Below are 22381 nucleotides of genomic sequence, written 5' to 3' on the forward strand. Positions count from 1 at the left end.
AAGAAAAGTATAGCATGTGAAAATAGACTAATGATGATGAATATAACATGATAAGGTAACTCAATTAAAGCATGAAAGGAATCTACATAGCTAAAATCGGTAAATTTCCATATTTAGCCCGTGTACGCACTCGTCACCTTGCGTACACAACTTTCACATATCGCAATCACCACAATCGACACCAATCCTAAGGGGTAATTCCCTTACACAAAGTTAGACAAACCACTTAACTAAAAACATGCTAACTCAATCCACTAGTAAGTCTTTCTCTCGATTATCCAACTATGAACGTCCTGAATCTAGCCAAAATAACTTCGTACCATAAATATAACTATAGAAAACTATTTCGAACAATAAAATTACGATCTTTGCAAGAAAATAAAGAGTCAACTCAAAAAGTCAACCCGAGCCCGCATCTCGGAATCCGACCAAAATTATAAAATCCGAATACCCATCCGATAATGAGTCCAACCATACAAGAATTACTCAAATATGACCTTAAATCGCCTCTCAAATCCCCAAAATTTAGCCTATGGAGTTTCACAAATTTTTCTCCAAATTTCCAACTCAAAGCACTAATTAAATGATGAAAACAACAATAGATTCGTGTAATATAGCCAAAACCGAGTTAGAATTTCTTACCCTAATGATTTCCTTGAAAATCTATCAAAAAATCGCTACAAATCGAGCTCTCTAGGTCCCCAAGATAAAAATAAGATCAAACACTCTAAATTAGGCCTTTTCTGCCTAGGGAATTCGCACCTGCGAACTCACAGTCGCATCTACGGCTCCGCACCTATGAAAATTCCATCGCAGGTGCATCCATGACTTAAGTTTTGATAATGCGCATCTGTAGACATCCAAGCACACCGGCGCTAACGCTTCTGCGACTTATGGCTCACTTCTACGAGCCCGCATCTGCGGAGTTTCGACCGCACCTGTGGTCTTTCCCCTGCTTACTCAACTCCGCTCCTGTGATGCCCCCTTCCGCTCCTACGCTTACGCTTCTACGGAAAATGGACCGCACCTGCGGTCCCAGCTGGGCATTCCCAAATCGGCTTCTTTGGCTTAAGGGCGCTCCTACAGTACCGCACCTGCGACCCAAAATGCGCAGGTGCGATTGCACCAGACACAGCAACCTTCAGCAATCACACAAAGTCCAAACTATTTCCGAATTAGATTCGAATCTCACCCAAGGCCCCCGAGACCCCATCCGAATATACCAACAAGTTCCAAAATACATAACGCACCTACTCAAGGCCAAAAATCACATCAAATAGCATCGATTCTACGAATCGCAACCCAATTCAAGCCTATGGAACTATAAACTTCCGAATTCCAAAACTAATGTCGATTCATACCAAAACAACTCTGATTGACTTCAAAATTTTCACACAAGTAATAAATGATATAACGGACCTATCCAACTTCCGGAATCGAATCTGACCCCGTTATAAATAAATTTAACTCCCGGTCAAACTTCTCAACCTTCCAAATCTACAAGAAAACCTTTTGGTCAGGTGACTAGAGCTGAATTTCCTTTGCAATTAGTCCTTTCGAACATCTGTGGGCCTATAAATGTTAGGGATAGGCATGGAGCAATTTATGTCATCTCATTTATTGATGACTTTACTCGTTTAAATTGTGTCTATTTAATTTCCAACAAATCAGAAGCACTAAGTTGCTTCAAACGCTATATGAGCTTAGTGGAAGATCAATTAGACAAGAAGATAACAACTCTTCGAACTAACCATGGTTGTGAATACTTATCAACCCAGTTTAATAGGTTATGTGATGAAAAGAGAATAGTTTATCAGTTTACCATCCCAAATACTCCACAGCAAAATGGTGTTGCGGAGAGAAGAAACAGAACGCTCCTAGAAATGGTTAGGTCAATGATGGCAGCTAACTTCGTAATTATTTACTGGGGTGATGCGTTGCTTACTGCTACCTATGTACTTAACCGAGTGCCTACAAAATCAGTTGCTACTACTCCATATGAGTTATAGACTAGAAGACAACCCGACCTGTGTGTATTAAGAACTTGGGGTTGTGCTGCCTATACACATTTATTCCTCTCACAATTATGGCAAATTGGGCCCGATGGGAAAGAAAAGTATCTTTATAATATACTCTGAAACCCCAAAGGGTTGTGTTTATAGGTCAACAAGACAGTGGGAGTATAACAGAATATGAATCACGAGATGTCACATTCTTAGAGGATAAGTTCCCTAAGAAGTGAGAGGTAGGTCAAGACATAGCCTTATTTGAGAAAATGGATCAAGAAGTACAAGGATCGCTTCATTCGAGTAGGAGAAATTTAGCAGATGATGCATTAGTTTCTCATCAATGACCTTATTTATCATCATATGTGAATGAAAGTAACTCTTCTACATTTAGTAAAAGTGACCAAATGGATCTTGTTCCAAGTGGGAGCAGATGAATGTTCTTGATCCGAGTAGGAGCAACATTGATCCAAATAGGTATAATGATGAATCACAAATAAGACGTGGTTCTCGCAAAAAGATTCCCCGTAGATGATTTGATGTTGAAGGTGGTAACTATTTATGATGCTCCTACAAAAAGAAAACAAGCCTAAAAATGTAAAGGAGGCTCCCTCATGCCCTACTAAGGATAAATGGACAAAAGCATTGGAAGATAAACTGGAGACTATGAGAGTCAGCGAAGTGTGGGAACTAGTTGACCTCCCTGAAGGACTCAAAGCAATCAGGAGCAAATGGGTTCTTAAAATTAAGCTCAAGGCTGATGGAACAGTTGAGAGATATAAGGATCGACTGGTGGCGAAAGGGTATACACAACAGAATGGAATAGACTATGAAGAGACTTTCTCGCCTGCAGTACGGTTTACCTCTGTTTGCCCGGTTCTAGCTATTGTTGCAATCTTGGATCTTGAATTATAGATCGAATTCCATAAATATTTCCATAATTTCAAGTATGGTTGGCTCAAAATTCCTAATTTCTATATTCCGGGTTTTCCCTTATAAACTTGATTATTCTGAATGAGCCTTATGTCAAAGGATAGATGTTCAATGTATGGTTTGCTTATTAAAATGGGATGGATTTGAGTCATTTTTTAAATGAAACTAGTATACCAACTGGGTGAGAAAAACGCGATATGATTAAGACTCCTAAAAACTCATATGTGTATTTAATGTCTTGTTATTGATAATCTATAAAGATGTTTGAAAATTAATTAAGTGAATTGGGGAATAAGAGTGTGGCCAACGTGCAAGAACTTAAGTTATAATTGTGACTAGTGATGCCAATGAAGTGAGACAATATGAAACAGATTATAAAATAAGCCTCGACTTTACTATTCATAAATGACTTCAAAAATTGAATGGCTTAAAGGCTTTTTACTCAATTTATGCCCATAAGTGGTTGTTTTAGATAATGTTTTTCCTTATAAATACATCCAATGTGATCCGAGTTTTTACATACTCCGGTGTTGAAATTGTACATTGTCATGATTGGAAAAGAGTAATTCAGGAATAATTGGTGTATGGCTTGTTTATGACTTTGATGTGTGTTTCTATTGCTGGTTGGTATGTCCCCTTCTTTGGGAAGTATCCTTTGTGTTTAAAGTTTCTCTTACTAATGAACTTGAGGTATATGATTTCTGAAATATTCTATATGTTAGTATTTGGTAGTGATCCTTGAAACTAAAAGAAGTGAAAGTATGGAATATAAAATGCGGTCATCGTGCCGTGAATAAAAAATCTTATGAAAGGCCCAAAGAGCCAAGAAAACAATGTTAATGTGGATGGTTGAAAATACTAATACTGATATATACAATGTCAAAGATTCTTAAATGAATACATTTCTATTTATGTTACCTTTGTGTGCAAATCAAACTAAAAATATTTTTGGGAGTATCATTAGAAAAATCGAGGAAAGATGGGTCATAAGGCCCACACCTGAAACTACACGTGCCGGTGTAGGGGTGGACTGTGATTATTCCCCTCATTTGGGATGAAATTGAAATATTGATGAAATTGTGATTATTCCCCTAAATTGGGGTGAAACTGGCTCCTGTAAATTGGAAAAGAAAAGGTCGGCCCACACGGCATATGTGGGAAGGCGGCCTAGCTGATCTGGTGGAGATCGGACGCCATGTTGCGCACATGGTGGTACTACTCTTGTAACAACTTTCACATTATCGTGTCAAACCACATTGTCCGTGGGGAGATGGCCTAGCCGATCGGGCGTGATCGGACTCCGTGCTAACAAAGGAAGTAAGGAAGTTACTGACTTACGAGACACGTGCTTACAATACAGTACATGAGCACAAAATAAATATAATCTTTACCATTTCTCAACTAACACGCCCACAACTCAAAGTGATAAGGCTCGGCCTAGTATACATATATTTATCTCTAAATCAAATTTAGTTATAACTTTAATTAATTAAGCTAGCAGAACGAGTTCAAATAAATCAATTAATACATTATAATGTCCTAAGTCTCTCCAGACATAAACATGCTTTAGCTACGTACGCACTCTCGTCACCTCGTGCGTACGTAGCTAAAGCATGTTTATGTCTGGAGAGACTTAGGACATTATAATGTATTAATTGATTTATTTGAACTCGTTCTGCTAGCTTAATTAATTAAAGTTATAACTAAATTTGATTTAGAGATAAATATATGTATATTAGGCCGAGCCTTATCACTTTGAGTTGTGGGCGTGTTAGTTGAGAAATGGTAAAGATTATATTTATTTTGTGCTCATGTACTGTATTGTAAGCACGTGTCTCGTAAGTCAGTAACTTCCTTACTTCCTTGTGGAGCGGGCCGAACGCCTCGGAAGTATATAGATGCATCTATGGTTCATGTCATACGAACCTCGGCAGTATACACATTATTCTGGGTCAGGCCGAACGACATCGACAAAGTCGTGCGTCATATCACTAGTAGTCCGAATATTCACAAGCTAATCTTTCCACTGATGCCTGGCATTTTACATGGTATTCCCTATTTATTTTTTATTGGAACTTGACATTTATGAGCTGTTAATGTAGAATACATATTCAAATATTCATGCTATAAAAGAAATACATGGAAAAATTATGAAATTACAGATTTACTCCATAATTGTTGTGCACTTGAAGTCTGTCATGAATTATCATTTATTTATGTGGACCTCTAGTAAGTGTCGATGTCGACCCCTCATCACTACTTCTCTGGGGTTAGGCTAGATACATACTGGGTACACATTGATTTACATACTCATGCTGCACTTCTACTAAATGTGCATGATCTGACAGGTCATTCGATGATCATCTTGGCGCGTAGGCCCATCTGTTGAGGAGACTTTACGTGAGCTGCAATTCAGGCTATGCATCGCAGTCCACCGAGTCCCCATTGTATTATTTATTTTATCCTGTCTTACTTACATTCTCGACAGATATTGTATTATTGTTGTACTCCTTAGAAAATGCTCATGCACTTGTAACACCGGGTTTTGGAGTTCCTACGAGTTGTTTTTTATTGTAATTGCGTATTTATTATCATTTTACCCTAAAAATTCTATTTTATACCATTAAATAAATGGAGATTATGATTCCAGAAGTAATAAAATGAGTAAATAAATTGATAAATCAACGTTGGCTTGCCTGACGGGGGCGTTAGGCGCCATCATGACCAATAGTAGATTTTGGGTCGTGACAGCTTGGTATCAGAGCATTCTTAGGTCTCACGAATCATGAGCAAGTCTGCTAGAGTCTTGCAGATCGGAACAGAGATGTTTGTACTTATCTTCGAGATGCTACAGGGTTGTAAGGAGCACTTCCTTTCTTGATTCCTCATTGTGCGATTTGATTCCTTTGAGGCTTATTACTTTATTTACTTCCTACTCATTCTTATACGATGTTCAACGCTCGTGTCAATTGGGCATCGAGGAGTTGTAGTGGTACTACAAACGTGGAGCAGGATGTTTCTCCATGCGCATTCAAGCAAGTTATCATCATCTTCTTGCGGAAGGATGCTCTGTAATTTCAGCTCAGTAGCTGCATTTTTGATGGTCTCGAGGCTACACACAGATTGCTATGATGTTCAGACATTGTTATCACACAGTATTGGTGTAATGGTAGGGTGCTTGGTTGTAAGTAGAGGCAATGAATGACTTGAAAGGAGGAATTCTCGGTGCATGATTTGGGGTTTCAGCATTTAAATCCAACGAAGGAAAGACATTCGGTCTATGAATGCTCAGGCTTTAGTTGATGGAGTAGCAAGACTCGATATCTCGAGTGGGGTGGAATTCTTATTTTTGATGTAGTGTCGTCTTCCTGGTTGGAATGCATTAAGGTTCGCCGTGTTATGGTCTTCTTTTATTTTTGGCCTTCGGGGCAGGGTGTTGTGAGAAGGTGCCTGAGGAGCGATTGTCGAAGATAGCGATATGTAACGGTTCATAATCGAATTCGTATTTCTAATGTTGATGGCTTGAGGAAAATGATCTTCTAGGAGGTTTAGAGTTGATAGCGACTCAATTTGTTCAGGTGGTACAGGTATCGATTTGATTTGGCGCAATATTCAGGCAACAAAGTATGAGGAAGGGCATGGCGGGAGGTGTCTCGCAGTGGTTAAATTACTAGTAGGTCAAGTATGAAAAGCAGAGGTCGAGAAGTTGCTTAAAGAGGATGGTTTAACCGAAGTAGGAGTGGCAAGGTGGCGTATGGATTTTGTGGTAGGATAGCCACATGCCTTGAGAGAAGTTTAGAGCGATTTGGGAATCATGGTGGACAGTGACCAAGTCCATAAATTCCATTTGGGACGGTGGCTACTGTACTGAGGAACATTGAATATAGCAAGAAGGTGTTTTCTTGAAATGAATAGGGGTGTAGAAACTTAATTATCGTCGGGATGCAACATGACTTCGAGTTTGGGATGTATTGTTGCACTTTTAGTTAATGCCAATGGGGAATTAACGGACTTCTGCAGTTGGTGGATGAGCACGGGCTTAGGAGGGCCTACTGATTTTGTAGTAGTTGTATCCGGTGCAGCGTTGCTGGAAGATGTCGGCATGGAATTTCCACAAATGGTTTATCTCCTGTGAGAAGGTTAGCGGTGCCGTGATGTTGATGAAGTTTCTACAATGAATACTACTTGCTACCCGGTAAGAGGTCGAGTATGCAATTGTGAATGATGAGTCAGAATGTTCATGAAAAGCCTAACAAAAGACTTCGAGAAATTTGGCGGGTTGACGGAGAGAGATAGTGTTAATTGAGAAGGAGGAATCTTTGTGGGTTGCACATTATGTGATGGTAGCTTAAAGTTAAGTGGGGGAGTCCACTGTCTAAGATTTGATCGCGTGGTTGTCTATTTGTGTGGCTCTAATGATCGATGCATTGGTGGATCAATTATGACTAAGGAAAGGAAACATCAGGGGTAATTCGAGCAAAGAACTTGAAGAATGTGTGCTATATTTTGCCTTATCGATTCATGTGCAGGTTTTGGGAAGACTCAGAGTTAATGCTTCTTATGGAGGTGATGTACAAGGAAAGAAATTTAGCCGTTTGCTTCTTTGAGTGGGTGTTCATGTGCTAATAGAGTGTTGGAGTTTGGTTATATTCGGGACCAGGCTAGAGTGGGTGACTCTCAACAACGGTCCTAGTGGGTTCAAGAAACTAAGTGTAGTGCTAAAGGATTTTGGGTCCGTTGTGCGGTTAAGGATCGAGTTGGTGAAGTGGATTATAAAAGGGGCTTGGAGTGTTCTATGTTATCATCGAGTCTGCGGTGCAGTATTGGAGAAATGGAAGAAAACAGTTTCAGATTCACGGAAGGTCTTGCAGAATGGGTGTACCAGTTGGAGATGTTATTGTGCCTTTGAGGATGGTATGAGATGGTTCATGGGTACTTAGATGTTGCGGTTTCATGATTCGGGTCACTCGGGATGAGTGCGGATTGAGTTCGTTATGTTGCGAATGGAGCTATTATTATACCTAAGGCAAGTCAAGAGTAAACTGGAAGAAGTGGGGTCGGCTAGTGATGGTTTGAATCAACATGATTGTGGCAATGATTAGTTCCTTCGGCATGGAGTTATACAAGTGGTTTGTGGTTGTACGTGCGGGCTCGACAGCAGCCGTAATCTGATCGATTTGGAGGTATTTGATTATAATGGCTTGTTATGTGTAGATGAATGTCGGAAGAGTCATGGTGGTTTAGACCACAACTTGAGGTTTGTATTTTCAGCGATTATGGGAATTCAGTTGCGTGTTGCATTGGTTTTTCTGAAATGAGCTAAGCGAAAGGTTTCTAGCCAACGAAGTGTTTATTCCACTAGTAGTTCAGGGGTTACAGTGAATTCTTGTACTCCCGCGTAGCGGCAAGATAGGTGCAGTGAACGACATGGGAATTAGAAGTTGAGGATCAAGGTTGCGACTCAGTGTTGTTGAGAACGTCACGAGCTCGGATGAGCACGGAAGAATTCAAATGTTCTGAGTAAGTTGGCATTTCCTTTAGTGTCACCTGAGAACGGTGTCTTGTGTAAGAGGCTTTGTGTACTGATTTGCGGATTCTTGATTTGCTTTACAGGATTACTGCAGTTGGTGGTATGGAGGTGAAAACTTTGCTACCTTGTGCGGAAGGTTGTGGGAGTGTATCCCACGGGAGGATTTGTATAAGTGTGACCCTTTAGTCACTTGATTGTTAAGGATTGAAACCAAGCATGGGAATTATGGTACTATCGTTAATGTGAGAGTTTATGCCTGGAAGACGCTCTATTCCTTTGGTCGTGAACCGTGGGAGTTTTTCTTGGATTGGGACAGTTTCTCGTGTATGTCATGAGTAGGGGCACCGTGGATCCTTGAAAAGTTGTTGGCCCAGTATAGGATGATCGGAATCGGCTTGGGGTCCGTTGATGGGTCTAATGTGAATGTTTGCTCTATATCAGGTCGGATATGTTCATTCAGCATAGCTGCTAACTAGGGATTCTAGTTTATTTTACACTCCGTTTTACTTGAGTTTTGATTAAAAATGTATACAAAATAGTCCCAAAGGCTTACATGTCGTACTTGTTTGCAGGGTTTGGTCAAAATGGTGACAATTAGTCAAAATCAGCTCAAAAAAGAGTGAAACATGCACAAGTACCAAGGACAAGTCCAAGCACAGTTGAAACAGATCCACTGCGGCGCAATCCATTTTGTGCGGTCCGCAGTGATGAGATTCAGAGAGGTGCAGTTTTGGGTAACTCAAGCACTGCGGCCGCAAACCATTTTGTGCGGACCACAGTAGCCTAACCTCGGCCGCAAAGCATTTTGTGCGGTCCGCGGAGATGAGATTCAGAGAGTTCTGAAAAATGGAGATTGAAGCCAGCGGGGTCCGCAATCCATTTTGTGCGGACCGCATTGAACCACCGCGGCCGCGACGCATTTTGTGCGGCCCGCGGCGGCCAGATTCAGAGAATGCAAAGTCAAGCCAAAATGCCTCAACACAGTCCGCGGTGCATTTTGTGCGGACCGCATTACCTCGTCAGGGGTATTTTCGTCCAGAAAATTCAGCCTAGTATAAATACTTTCTTTTCACATTTTTAGGTCATCTTTTGTAATCTGACTTTGGGATGAGCACGTGAACTACTCTTTTGTTCCATTTTGAGTAATTTGTAGCTACATTTACGTTGAATCTTCATTATCTTAGTTTGTAATTAAATATTATGAGTTATTCTTCATCTAATTTCTTGTTTTCTTCCATAATTATGAGCAGCTAGACCCATTAGCTAGGGTTGTGGCTCAACCCTAGTGTGGGTATTTGATGGGTCTTATGTTTTAATGTTTAGATATTTATGGGTGGTTGATATTTGGACTGATTTATGTTTTGTATGTTGGATTAGTGGTTGCAAACACTAATTTGTGCCTAAGTGACTTGGGCTCTTCTTGAGAAAGAGAGCTTAAGTCTAGGAAATCAGTCCAACAAGAAATTGGGGCGTACTCAAGAGATTGATAGCCCCAATTAAAGGGTTAAATCTAGAGATAGTAATACCCGACTTGAGCCTACGTTGCTTGCTTAATTTTGACACCCAATTGGTCTTGAGAAAGTCAATTCGGGCAAAGTCACTCAAGCTACCGAGAGGTATAGAGTGAGTAGTGTCGTGCAACGGCTATATCGTGATCCCAAACATAACATCTTTGCCTTAGACTTAGGAACCCGTCAAGTATTCACCTAGAGGGAAGTCACTTCCCTAGTGCCTCGTTACCTATTAGACAACCCTTTAGAAAGTATTCTTAGTTAAATTTAGCATCTCATAGTATAAAAAAATAGAAGTAATCAAAAGAACAACTATGATTGGAAGTGTAATTAAGAGCATTACACATTGCTAGTTTAGATAGGAAACCAATTCCCAAATCTAGCTCCCTGTGGATTCGACCCAGACCTATTCGAGTAAAAGCTGCATCGACCGCTCTCGCCGCTCCATTGTGGTGCAGGGTTGGCACCGATTAATAGCGTTGCTTACAGAGGAGTCGTCGGGCATTGGATGTTATTCCTATCGTCAGCTATCTCGTGTAATACTCTATTGTGCCAAGTGGGTTGTGAGGCAGCTTGATTATTCACACTTGTGTTGTGGTCCCGTATAGCTTGTGGTATCATATGAGCAGGATGGCTCTCGAGATGCAGATCATTTATTGCTCCATGGTCGTGCTTGGGTTTTGTAGCGTATGGCGCTATCCGTCTCCCCAGGGTTATGTTTTGCACTTAGCGTGCTTGTGATCGATATTCGGTATTTCATAGGTATAATAAATAGGGTTGGATGGGAATTTTCTTATTTATTGTTATGTGTGGATCGGGTGGCACACCGCCACGGGTATGTTTTTTAGATCAGGTTGCACGCCGCAACAGTATCATGTAGGGATCGGGCTGTACGCCGCAACAGCAAGATGATGAGTACAGTTCCCTATATCTATCCTTGTGTATTTTGTTTCTCACTCTCTTAGAAAGTTTCATAGCATCTTTTCGGTCATTTTATTCATTACGTGGGCTGGGTAGTTCTTTTCTAGAGTTTGTTCTTCCTTATGTGTCCTATTCTAGCTGTAGCTTATTGGCTCATTGATGGCGTCATATGAAATCCTAGGCAATGTTTGAGATGGTTTATTTCCTGAGCAGCTTGTACTGGGCGAGACGAGATTATTGGACCTGAAATCAGTGCAATCAGATTTATATAAGGTATATTAAAGAGCAAATATGATTATTCAGTTCAGACTGAGGTAATGGTCCTTGTCAGGAGGAGAGACTCCATGATTTATTGATTCAGCAGGTGGTTATGAGTTTCTACACATCCTTTCCGTCGTGACAGTATTGCGATAGTTGGAACAGGGCTTATATGCATTATGAGGTGTACTCTGGGCATCAGATTCGTGAAATTCCAGCTATTCTGGTCAGAGGATGTTATTATAGGCAACCGACTTATGTGGTGCATGGTGTGATTCTAGCGGAGGATCAGGGTCATGTTGGGTATGGTGTCCGGTGATTGATGCAGTGTTGTATGTTGGAATCGGGTCTCGTGGAGGATTCCAGATGTTGGAATTTGGTTCTAAGGCTTGTTAGCTAAGGATATAGGGAAGATCTTCAGTCTGGCTCGAGCTAATATGCTCAACTGGGTTGTGGTGGCACGGGTAGGTGCACAAGGTGTTGAACAATGATTTTGGACAACTCCTGAACGGTTCTTGGCACGTTCGAGGACGAACGTATGATTAAGTAGGGGAGAATGTAACGACCCGATCGATCGCATTGAGATCTAGCGCATCGTTCGGCAGTTTGAGGCCTTGAGTAGCTTCACTTTAGGTATTGTGACTTGTATGTGTGGTCGAAATCAAATTTCGGGAAGTTCAGAGTTGCTTCAGATGGAAAATCCTAATTTCGGAAAGCTTTAAGTTGGAAGAATTGACTAAGGTGTGAATTTTGAATAAACGACCTCAAAATCGGGATTTGAAGGTTCCAATATGTTGGTATGATGATTTCGGACTTGGACGTATGTTCGGGTTGAGTATCGGGTGGTCCGGAAGCATTTCACTGCTTATTGTGGAAAGTTAGGATTTTGAAAGTTTTAGAATTTCTTAAGTTTGGTTGAGGTGGAATTTGGTGTTATCGATGTCTATTTGAGCTTTCGAGCCTTAGAATAGGTTCGTATCGTGATTTCTGACTTGTGCGCAAAGTTTGGCGTCATTCTAAAATGTTTTGATAGGATTCGGACGCGTTCGTCGAAGTTTGGAAGTTTGAAAGCTTAAAGAATGATTTCGATCGTCGATTCATAGTTTTGATGTTGTTTGGGGTGATTTGAGGCCTCGAGCAGGTTCACTTCGTGTTTTGGGACTAGTTGGTGTGATTGGACGAGGTCCCGGGGGCCTCGGGTGTGATTCGGAGTGGTTTCAGACCATTTTTCCCAGTTTTGTTCCTGCTGGTGTACTGGTGTGTTTTGCGATCGCGGAGAAGGAAATTGGAGGGGGTAGCTGATTGCCCTATGCGAACGCGAGGAGGGGCCTGCGAACGCGTAGGTAGGCCTGGTAGTGCTTCCCGAACGCGGAGGCCCAACTGTGAACGCGAAGAGGAAATGGAGGAAACGGGGCAGAAGGCCTTTGGCCTACGCGAACGCGACCAAGGAATCGCGAACGGATGGGGTTGGGGCAGTGATTCATCGCAAACGCGATGTTATGGACACGAACACGAAGCAGGTTTTGGGGCAGTAGTATTTTTGGCCTTCGCGATCGCGAGGCTTTTTTCGCGATCACGAAGAAGGGTTGCCTGGGCACTGTATAAGTTTGCAAAAACGGGTTTTGGCTCATATTATCTCAAATCTTCCATGGGAGCCGAGCTTGGGGCGATTTTGAAGGAGTTTCTTCGTCACCCATCACTAGGTAAGTGATTTCTTCACATTTGTGAGTTAAATACATGTGTTATATAAGGATTTAAACAAGAAAATTAGTAGAAGTTTGGGATTTTGAAGAAAAACCTAGAAATTGATATTCTTGGAGTTTGACCACGAAATTGGACATGAGTTTTGGAATAAATCATATATTTGAGTTCATAACGTTATAGGTAAAGTTTATCTTCAAAAAAATTCGGGATCCAGGCATGTGGGCCCGAGGGTTGACTTTATTGACTTTTCCATCGGAGTTGGGAATTGTTATGAATTGATTTATTATGAGAATTAGAGTATATTTTTATTGGTTTGCACATTGTTTGACATCGATTTGAGGTGTTAGAGTGGCGTTGGAGCCGATTATTGAACTTCGGAGCGAGGTAAGTCTCCTGTCTAATTCTGTGAAGGGAAAACTACCCCCTAGGTGATATTTATTGTTATGTGCAACTAGTTGTGGGTGCTACGTATACACGAGGTGACAGAGTTCGTACGTAGCTAAAGCATGTTTATGTCCGGGTAGACTTAGGACTTTATCATTTAATAATTGAATAATTTGAACTCGTTCTACTGGCTAAATTAATTAAAGTTATAACTGAAATTGATTTAAAGATAAATATATGTATACTAGGCTGAGCCTTATCAATTTGAGTTGTGGGCGAGTTAGTTGAGAAACGGTAAAGATTATATTTATTTCGTGCTCATATACTGTATTGTAAGCACGTATCTCGTAAGTCGGTAACTTCCTTCCTTTCTTGTGGGGCAGACCGAACGCCTCGACAGTGTATAGATGCATCTATGGTTCGTGTCGTACGACCCTCGGCAGTGTAAACATTATTCTGGATCGGGCCGAACAACCTCGGCAGAATCGTGGGTTATATCACTAATAGTCCGAATATTCACGAGCTAATCTTTCCACTGATGCTCGGCATTTTATATGGTATTCCCTATTTATTTGATATTGGCACTTGACATTTATGAGTTGTTAATGTAGAATACGGGATTTAGAAATTTGTGCTTTAAAAGAAATGAATAGAAAAAATTATGAAATTACAGATTTATTCCACTATTGTTGTGCACTTCATACCTGTCATGAATTATCATTTATTTATTTGGACCTCTAGTAAGTGTCGATGTCGACCTCTCGTCACTACTTCTTCGGGGTTAGGCTGGATACTTACTGGGTACGCGTTGATTTACGTACTCATGCTGCACTTCTACACTAAATGTGCAGGATCTAACAGGTCATTTGGTGATCATCTTGGCGCGTAGGCGCATCTGTTGAGGAGACTTTATGAGAGCTGCAATTCAGGCTATGCTTTGCAGTCCACCGAGTCCTCATTGTACTATTTATTTTATCTTGTCTCACTTACATTCTGGACATATGTTGTATTATTGTTGTACTCCTTAGAAAATGCTCATGCACTTGTGACACTGGGTTTTGGGGGTTCCTACGGGTTGTTCGTTAGTGTAATTGCGTATGTATTATCATTTTACCCTGAAAATTCTATTTTATACCATTAAATTAATGGAGATTATGATTTCGAAAGTAATAAAATGAGTAAATAAATTGATAAATCAATGTTGGCTTGCCTGACGGCGGCGTTAGGCGCCATCACGACCTATAGTGGATTTTGGGTCGTGACAACAACTTCATGTTATATTAGCATGAAGTTTTAGCTTCAGTGAAACAACTTCATGCTACATTGGCATGAAATTTTAGCTTGTATTTGATTAAAACTTCAGACTTCAAAGTGAACACTTTCAAGCTATATCCGTCAAACAACTTCATGCAAGTGTGATTATGAAGATGAATCTGGTTCAAGTTTCTGGTTTTTTGATAAAGCTGCTGAGAGGAGAGGGAGAGATCTTTTTTCATGAATGAGGTTGCAGATCACGTGATTAATGCGTGATGCAGGTTTTATATCTTTTGTCAGGGGTATAATTGTCATATTATTACGGATTTTTTGTCAGCTGGCTACCAAATCAATAATTTTAAAAAAATAGACTACAGATTAAAAGGTAGTACAAATATAAGATACGTCTGCAAATACCCCCTATTAAAACCCATGAAAACTTGGCCCCGAAGTTGTTATCAACCTCTTCACTTTAATATTAGACACGAAAGGATGTCATAAATTTCCATTGAAGAACAAAAATAGTGTGTATGAATTAATAGCATACTATAATAAACATCGAAAAAGTACACCAGCTTACATGTGTCTAACAGCTCAGAGAAAACCTTTTACTCTCTCCATTCAATTTTACTTGTTCACGTAGATGAAATGCATCTATCACCATAGTACCCGTAATAAATAATACTAGTATTTTGAAAAGTCATAAAAAATTATTTTTAAAATGAGTAATTAATAATTAGCGTAAAACAAGAAACAAAATATGATCTTCTCTTGATTTATTAAAATTGATAAGTAAAAGTGAAAATAAATTTTTAGGATAATATATAATTGAAAGTGAACGGAGAGAGTAGTAAACGACTGAAGAAGAACTAGGTGATGAGTATGTGGAAAGAATCTACAATTTCACTTAGAAGATAGATTTTAATAATAAAACATGTTTGATTAAGTGGTAGGTGGCCGAGTCCCTTGAGAATATACTCATAACGCAACGTCTTGATTTGATCCACATCTACCAATCCCAACAACCAAACCCACCCCCAACTAACAAAAAATAGTATTAAGAAACTTGGAAAAAGTACAGTATGCAGCAGAGGCGCTTCGGTATACACTCAGTTCTCATCTAAATGTCAAATAAATAAGTTAAACAGAGATATCATACGACAAAGTAACTTCCTTGCTTTATTCCTTAGTCACCAAACTCTCATACAACATAGCACTCTTCTAGTATGCACATAGGGCAACATACAATATCCTTCAAAACGGTTTTTTAAAAAAAATGTAAACATTGATACAATCATTCATAAGTCAGGCGAACAAGTAAATAAATCAAGAAAAGCAGCATTTTGGACCTTTCCAAATATCTATTGACCTAATACACTTTGTGATCCAAGCCTCCTCTTTCTTAGGCGTTCTGCAATAATGAAGGCGAGCTCAAGGGATTGAGATGCATTGAGCCTAGGATCACAGTGGGTGTGGTAACGTGAGCTCAGATCATCAAAGGTCACAGTTCGTGATCCACCGATGCACTCTGTGACGTTTTGGCCTGTCATCTCCAGGTGTACTCCTCCTGGGTGGCTTCCTTCTTGCTCATGAACATCAAAGAATGCTCTTACTTCAGCCTGTTACAACAGAGTCATGTGAGACGTGTGCTTCGTGTTAATGATGTAACATATAAAAGAAAAAAGCCACCAGACATCTTGGTCCGGATAATCAAACACATTGAAAGAGACATACAACAACCAAACCTACTAAAGTAGTTGCACACACTATCTAAACCCACCATCAATATAAAAAACATATTTTCTGTTGACTGATTCACTGAAGAAAAGGCTTTACAAGCTCCACGTTACTCCTCTCTCCTACCAATCTAATCAGCACGCTCACTTTCTTGGTCCTGGTCTTGCCAAGAAATACCTACTATTCTTCCAGTGAATTACCCATGTTCTCTCATCATCTATGGTGGAGAATTCAGTTGAAAAGACTCTGTATTAAATGACTACTAGTTTTTTGGTGGTCACTTCCATTTTCTTGGTCCTAGTCTTGCCAAGAAATAACTACTATTCTTTCTGTGAACTACCCATTGTCTCACCATCTATGGTCGGAAGACTCGTATCATTCAGCTTATCAAAAAATGATGAGAATGGACCCATTTAGCAACTCCCCAGATATAAAGAATCTAACTTATTATAACTTGAATTCTGATTTTCTGTGTGACTTTCAATGAATTATGAGGGGGCACCGCTTTATAGGATGTAATTACTGATCATGTAGATGAACTATGCAATTACTCTAAGAGATATTTTACGAATTTTGTGAATTCAATGTTAGGATATGAGGAATTAAGGATTTCTGAACCTGGCACGATAACTTACCCTGATGGAATCGAAAGGTCGAGTTTTTAGGCCGCAAGGAGCTTTGATGGTATTCCCATGCATAGGATCAGATACCCAAGTGACGATTTGCCCTGCTCTTCGGACTGCCCTGATAAGATGAGGAAGCTTAACCCTCATGTTCTCTGCTCCCATTCTGGTAATTATTGTAATCCTCCCAGCTTTGTTTTCAGGGTTCAAAATCTCAATGAGCTTGACCAATGCACTTGGATCCATCTTGTCACTCACCTGTAGCACAAAGTTGCGTTAGCACCCTAATTTTACATTCACAAAAAGAACAATCACAATAAGTTGATAATACAGCACTGTGATCACCTTAATACCAAGGGGGTTGGCAACTCCTCTCAAGAACTCAACATGGGCACCATCCAACTGCCTAGTTCTCTCTCCAACCCAAAGAAAATGGGCAGAGCAATCATAGTAAAGACCAGAAGTCGAATCCAATCGTGTTAGTGACTGCTCATAGGGCAAAAGTAAGCACTCATGAGAAGTCCAGAACTCTGTGGTTTTCATAATAGGATGATCCACTGTAAGTCCAGCAGCAGCCATGAAACCAAGGGCCTCATCCACTCTATTAGCTAGTTCACGATACCTACCATGAGAAGCCCAGACGCATGCCTCGTGTTAATGATGTAACGTAATAAGCTCTTTAAAATCTACAAATTATTTGTCTCATAATAAGGATGCAACATAAGTCTCATAATTATTTGGATTTATGCTTTGCACTTATGCTAGTATATTGTAAGTGATAGGTGAAGTTACAAAAGGAAAAGTTCCGAGATACCATCACAAATGTACTTGACAGTGATAGCATGGCAACAGTTTCCAGCTAATATTCCCAGTAAGACAAAATGATACTCAAGCCCCTTCAATTTTGGCACAAAGATTAAAAAAGAAAAGACTTTTAGAACGTGTAACCTTGAACATGCCATGAGATTTATGAGACTATAAAAGCATATTATGATATTTAAAGTTAAATTGTTTCCAAATATATAGAATGTGCCATTACTTTTGGAACTGGACTAATAAGGAAATAATGCCACATAAAATGGATCAGAAGGAAGGACAAATACAATTAGAGTGCAAAAATACAAGATAGAACATACCTATCACCCTGCTCACTGTGCTCTGTGAAATCCAAGTTCCATTGGTTGATCCTCTGCATGGCAGCATATCCTCCTGTAGCAAAAGCTCTCAATAGATTCAAAGTAGCTGCAGATTGACAATACGCCCTGATCAACCTCTGAGGGTCAGGAGTTCTTGACTTGGCATCAAATGCATCTCCGTTCACGTTGTCTCCCCGGTAACTTGGCAGCTTCACTCCATTCTTCTCCTCAAAATTATCTGATCTTGGCTTTGCAAATTGCCCAGCCATTCTTCCAACCTATACAAAATTGGATCTTCCTTTATACAGGCATAAATTTGAACATGGATCACTTCAAAAGAAATGGACATATAAAATAACCTAATGCTATAAACAGAGTATGCTAATAACAGTCAATTCCAAGAATCAAGTAAGATTTCATTTCCAGCAAAATTTAACTTAGATACATCAACAGCTTAAAAACTTCTCCCATTATTAAATGGTATTTACCATATTTATTCATGTTACCAATCCACACTTAATTTTTAAAGCAATCTAATAGCCTAAAAAGCATATAAAAGTTAAAACTTTTCAGGAATAGGGACAAGATGAAGCAAAATAACAAAATTCAACAAACAAACAAACATAAAAGAATTTTATTGAAAGACACCATTAAATGAAGATTTAAATAAGGAATCACATCCATGTACGTTATATGGGAAACATAAACTTGAAACAAAAGACAAGCCAAAAAAGGTAAAGAGAAGGAACCTTGATAACAGGCATCTGACCACCAAACATGAGAACAGCACCCATTTGAAGAAGGATTCTAAAAGTATCCCTAATATTATTGGCATTAAATTCCTTAAAACTCTCAGCACAATCACCTCCTTGTAACAAGAACGCCCTGCCCATAGCAGCCTCACCGAGCCGTTCTTCAAGACTCCTCGCTTCACCAGCAAACACGATAGGAGGGAACTCTTCAATCGTCTTGAGAACAGATTGAAGCTCCTCTTGATTTGGGTATTCGGGTAACTGAAGAGCCTTTTTGGATTTCCAGCTATCCACTGTCCATTCTGTTTTTGTCACCGTCGTAGCCGCCGCCGTAACAGTGGCCGCCGGCGGTGAAGGCTTGGAGGAGGGCTTGTCGGAGACAATGGGGTTCTTGGAAGAGTCAGCGGAATGAACGGCTGAGATTGGTTGAACAAATCTAACGGCTTTGGTTGAGTTGGTGGTGAAAGATGCATTCTTTAATGGAGAAGGTAAAAGGGAATGGTTTTGAACCAATTGAGATTTGTTGGGAAGAAGGGAGTTGGTAGTGCTACTAGCCATTGAATTTAATACTTTTATGAGAAATGTTAGTGTTTTTGGGTATGTGATTTTCTTGTTTTTTTGGGTACCTGAAATTGAGGAAGATGAAGGGTACCTGAAGAAGAAGGAGAGATGGAATGGGGTTTTATAAAGAGGTTTTTTGGGTGTGGGAAGGTAGTTGGAGGGAGGAAGGAGAGAATGGGAACAAGTGGACTATTGTTAGGTAAAGGGTATTTTAGGTATAACATATTTGCTCCACTAAACTGGTAGAAAGTCAATATGCACCTACTTAATTTGCACATTAGTCTATTTTTTTTGGGTAGAAAACGTGGATAAAATGATAAGTTGAGCAAAGTGACATAATAGTATTTTGTTGTCAAAAGAAAAATGATGGAGTTTGCCTGTGTGACAATTTAAGGAAATGAAAACAGATGATGAACTTTTACTTCTTAAGGAGAAAAGAGGAGAACAATAGACATAAGTTTGTCTTCTCCATTTTTCTTTATCTTGCTTTGTGTTTTATAGAACCAAACATGAAACATCTATCTAAATGCATCAACTCGAAAAGCATGAACAACTATGCTTACCATTTAATGTCTTGTTTCTTTTCTTAAATTTATAATCACTAATCATCAAATTACAATTTTAATATATGTTGTTTCGATTCTTCAAGAATGTCATGTAATAATATCTGTATCGAATCACCAATCATACTGTATATTTAGAGAGTTCAACACATGGCACTTTTTGAATATCCGAGTGACATAGACTTTAACCGAAATTGGAAAAAAAAAGTGTAAAAGAAAATACAAAAAAAAAAAAGGACAATAAAGAAGCGAAATAAAAAATAACGAAATTTATAACTGGTAATTAAAAAAAAGCTACAATTTCAAAAGTAATCGAAATTTAGCCACTTTTTCATGTAACGATAAAATCTGAACAAAAACATCCTTAAAAATTCGGAAATATTCCAGCAAAATATGTTGGAGAATTTCAAATTTTTTGCATATCATGAGCTTCCAGCATAATGTGCTGGAATTTCATAATGTGCTAGAGTTCCAACATAATATACGGGAATGCAGGAACTCCATAATCCACCTTATTATACTGGAATTTTCCGTGTTTCAGCAAAATAGTGACTATTTTTCAATGACTTTATAAACACTATCTTTTTTTAATTACCAGTCCGAAAACTGATTAGTTCGTGCTATTTTCACAACCTACTCTGCCATGTCTACCAACCCAACCCGATCCATTGTATTTAGATGTCTTGTTACTGTATATCCTTGAACTAGAGTAAAAATAAAAAAAATAAAAAAAATAAAAATTCAGCTCTTACCATTTGCTTGGTAGAGAGAATAAGCAAGCTATCAATCAACACCAGCTTATGAATTAAATTCGAAAGAAAAGGTAATGTGTAAAAGCCACCAGTGAGTTAGGTCAACAAGCACTAACTCACACAATATAATTATTTATATTTAGACATATGAAAAAATTAGAGTGTTTAATCTAATAATTGCAACACTATTTTATGTTAAGGTTTTAAGCTAAATTAGGCTTAAAAGAGGGTGAATGTGAAACGGAGGGAAAATAAAATATTTGAGTCTCATTTGAGATTCCCTCTCTGACAAAGGGACATTGTCCCATATTGGAAGAGGAAAAAGATTTTTAACGGGTATATATATAATTGCTCTTCTTGTAGCTCTTAAAGAGTTAAGAAGAAGGCAAGCCTCGCGCCGTCATCGTCGTCGTCGTCGCTCGGCTCGGCTTCGGTTTCGGCTTCGGCTTCGGATTAGAGTGTTTAATATAATGACTGCAACACTATTTTATGTTGAGGTTTTAAGCTAAATTAGGCTTAAAAGAGGGTGAATGGGAAATTGAGGAAAAATAAAATACTTGAGATTCCCTCCTTGACAAAGGGACATTGTCCCATATTGGAAGAGGAAAAGGTTTTTGATGGGTATATATACAATTGCTCTTCTTGTAGCTCTTAAAGAGTTAAGAAGAAGGCAAGCTCGCGCCGTTGCCGTCGTCGCTCGCTCGGCTCGGCTTCGCTTCGGCTTCGGCTTTGGGTTCTAAAATGGATTTTTAAGAGGAAAATGAAAGATGATGGCACTATTGATAAATTTAAGGCAAGACTTATAGTCAAAGGGTATAGACAACGAGAAGGTCTTAACTACTTTGATACATACTCTCCAGTTACTAGAATTACGTCCATACGGATATTAGTAGCATTAGCTGCAGTGTATGGTCTTGAAATTCATCAAATGGACGTTAAGACGGCCTTCTTGAATGGAGATTTGGAGGAAGAAATCTACATGGAACAACCTGAAGAGTTTGTGGTTCCAGGTAAAGAAAAGAAAGTACGTAGACTTGTTAAGTCCCTTTACGGACTAAAACAAGCACCCAAACAATGGCATGCAAAAATTGACCAAACAGTTGTCAAATGGTTTTAAGATAAATGAATGTGATAAATGTGTGTACATTAAAAATGTTCCAAATCACATAGTCATTGTTTGCTTATATGTGGATGATATGCTGATAATGAGTAATGAAATCGCCAACATAAATGCTACTAAGCGAATGCTAACTAGCAAGTTTGATATGAAGGACTTGGGAGTTGCTGATTTAATTCTGGGGATTAAGATCCATAAGACTCCTCACGGTCTGGCATTGTCACAATCTCATTATATTAAGACAGTACTAGAAAAATTCAAGCGCTTACGGTTTAAAGTTGCAAAGACTCCAATTGACGTGAATCTTGCATTAACAAAGAACAAAGGCCAAAACATATCACAATTAGACTATGCTCGTGTGTTGGGATGCTTAATGTATATCATGAATTGTACACGACCAGATATAGCTTGTGCTATAAGCAAATTGAGTCGATACACGAGCAATTCGGGTCAATCTCATTGGATAGCAATGAAACAAGTTTTGGGATATTTAGAACATACTCAGAGCTTTGCTTTGCACTACAGTAATATCCTGCGGTGATTGAGGGATACTGTGATGCAAATTGGATCACCGGTTCAACTGATTCCAAGTCCACAAGTGGATATGTATTCACTATTGGTGGAGGCGGTATTTTGGAA

General features: G+C 39.3%; 1 protein-coding gene across 1 annotated transcript; it reads right to left on the minus strand.

Annotated features, from left to right (window-relative positions):
* Window positions 1–15654: 15654 nt before the first annotated feature.
* LOC109210875 (phospho-2-dehydro-3-deoxyheptonate aldolase 1, chloroplastic) lies at window positions 15655–19422 on the minus strand. The gene is made up of 5 exons (XM_019374350.1): window positions 18747–19422; window positions 17998–18275; window positions 17207–17483; window positions 16874–17119; window positions 15655–16120 (listed from the first exon to the last, which is right to left on the minus strand). Exons 1-5 carry the CDS (start codon window positions 19305–19307, stop codon window positions 15863–15865), a joined length of 1620 nt encoding a protein of 539 aa, XP_019229895.1. The 5' UTR covers window positions 19308–19422; the 3' UTR covers window positions 15655–15862.
* Between the last annotated feature and the right edge of the window lie 2959 nt (window positions 19423–22381).

The sequence above is a fragment of the Nicotiana attenuata genome, unplaced genomic scaffold (assembly GCF_001879085.1).
Source record: "Nicotiana attenuata strain UT unplaced genomic scaffold, NIATTr2, whole genome shotgun sequence".
Taxonomy (NCBI): Eukaryota; Viridiplantae; Streptophyta; class Magnoliopsida; order Solanales; family Solanaceae; genus Nicotiana; species Nicotiana attenuata.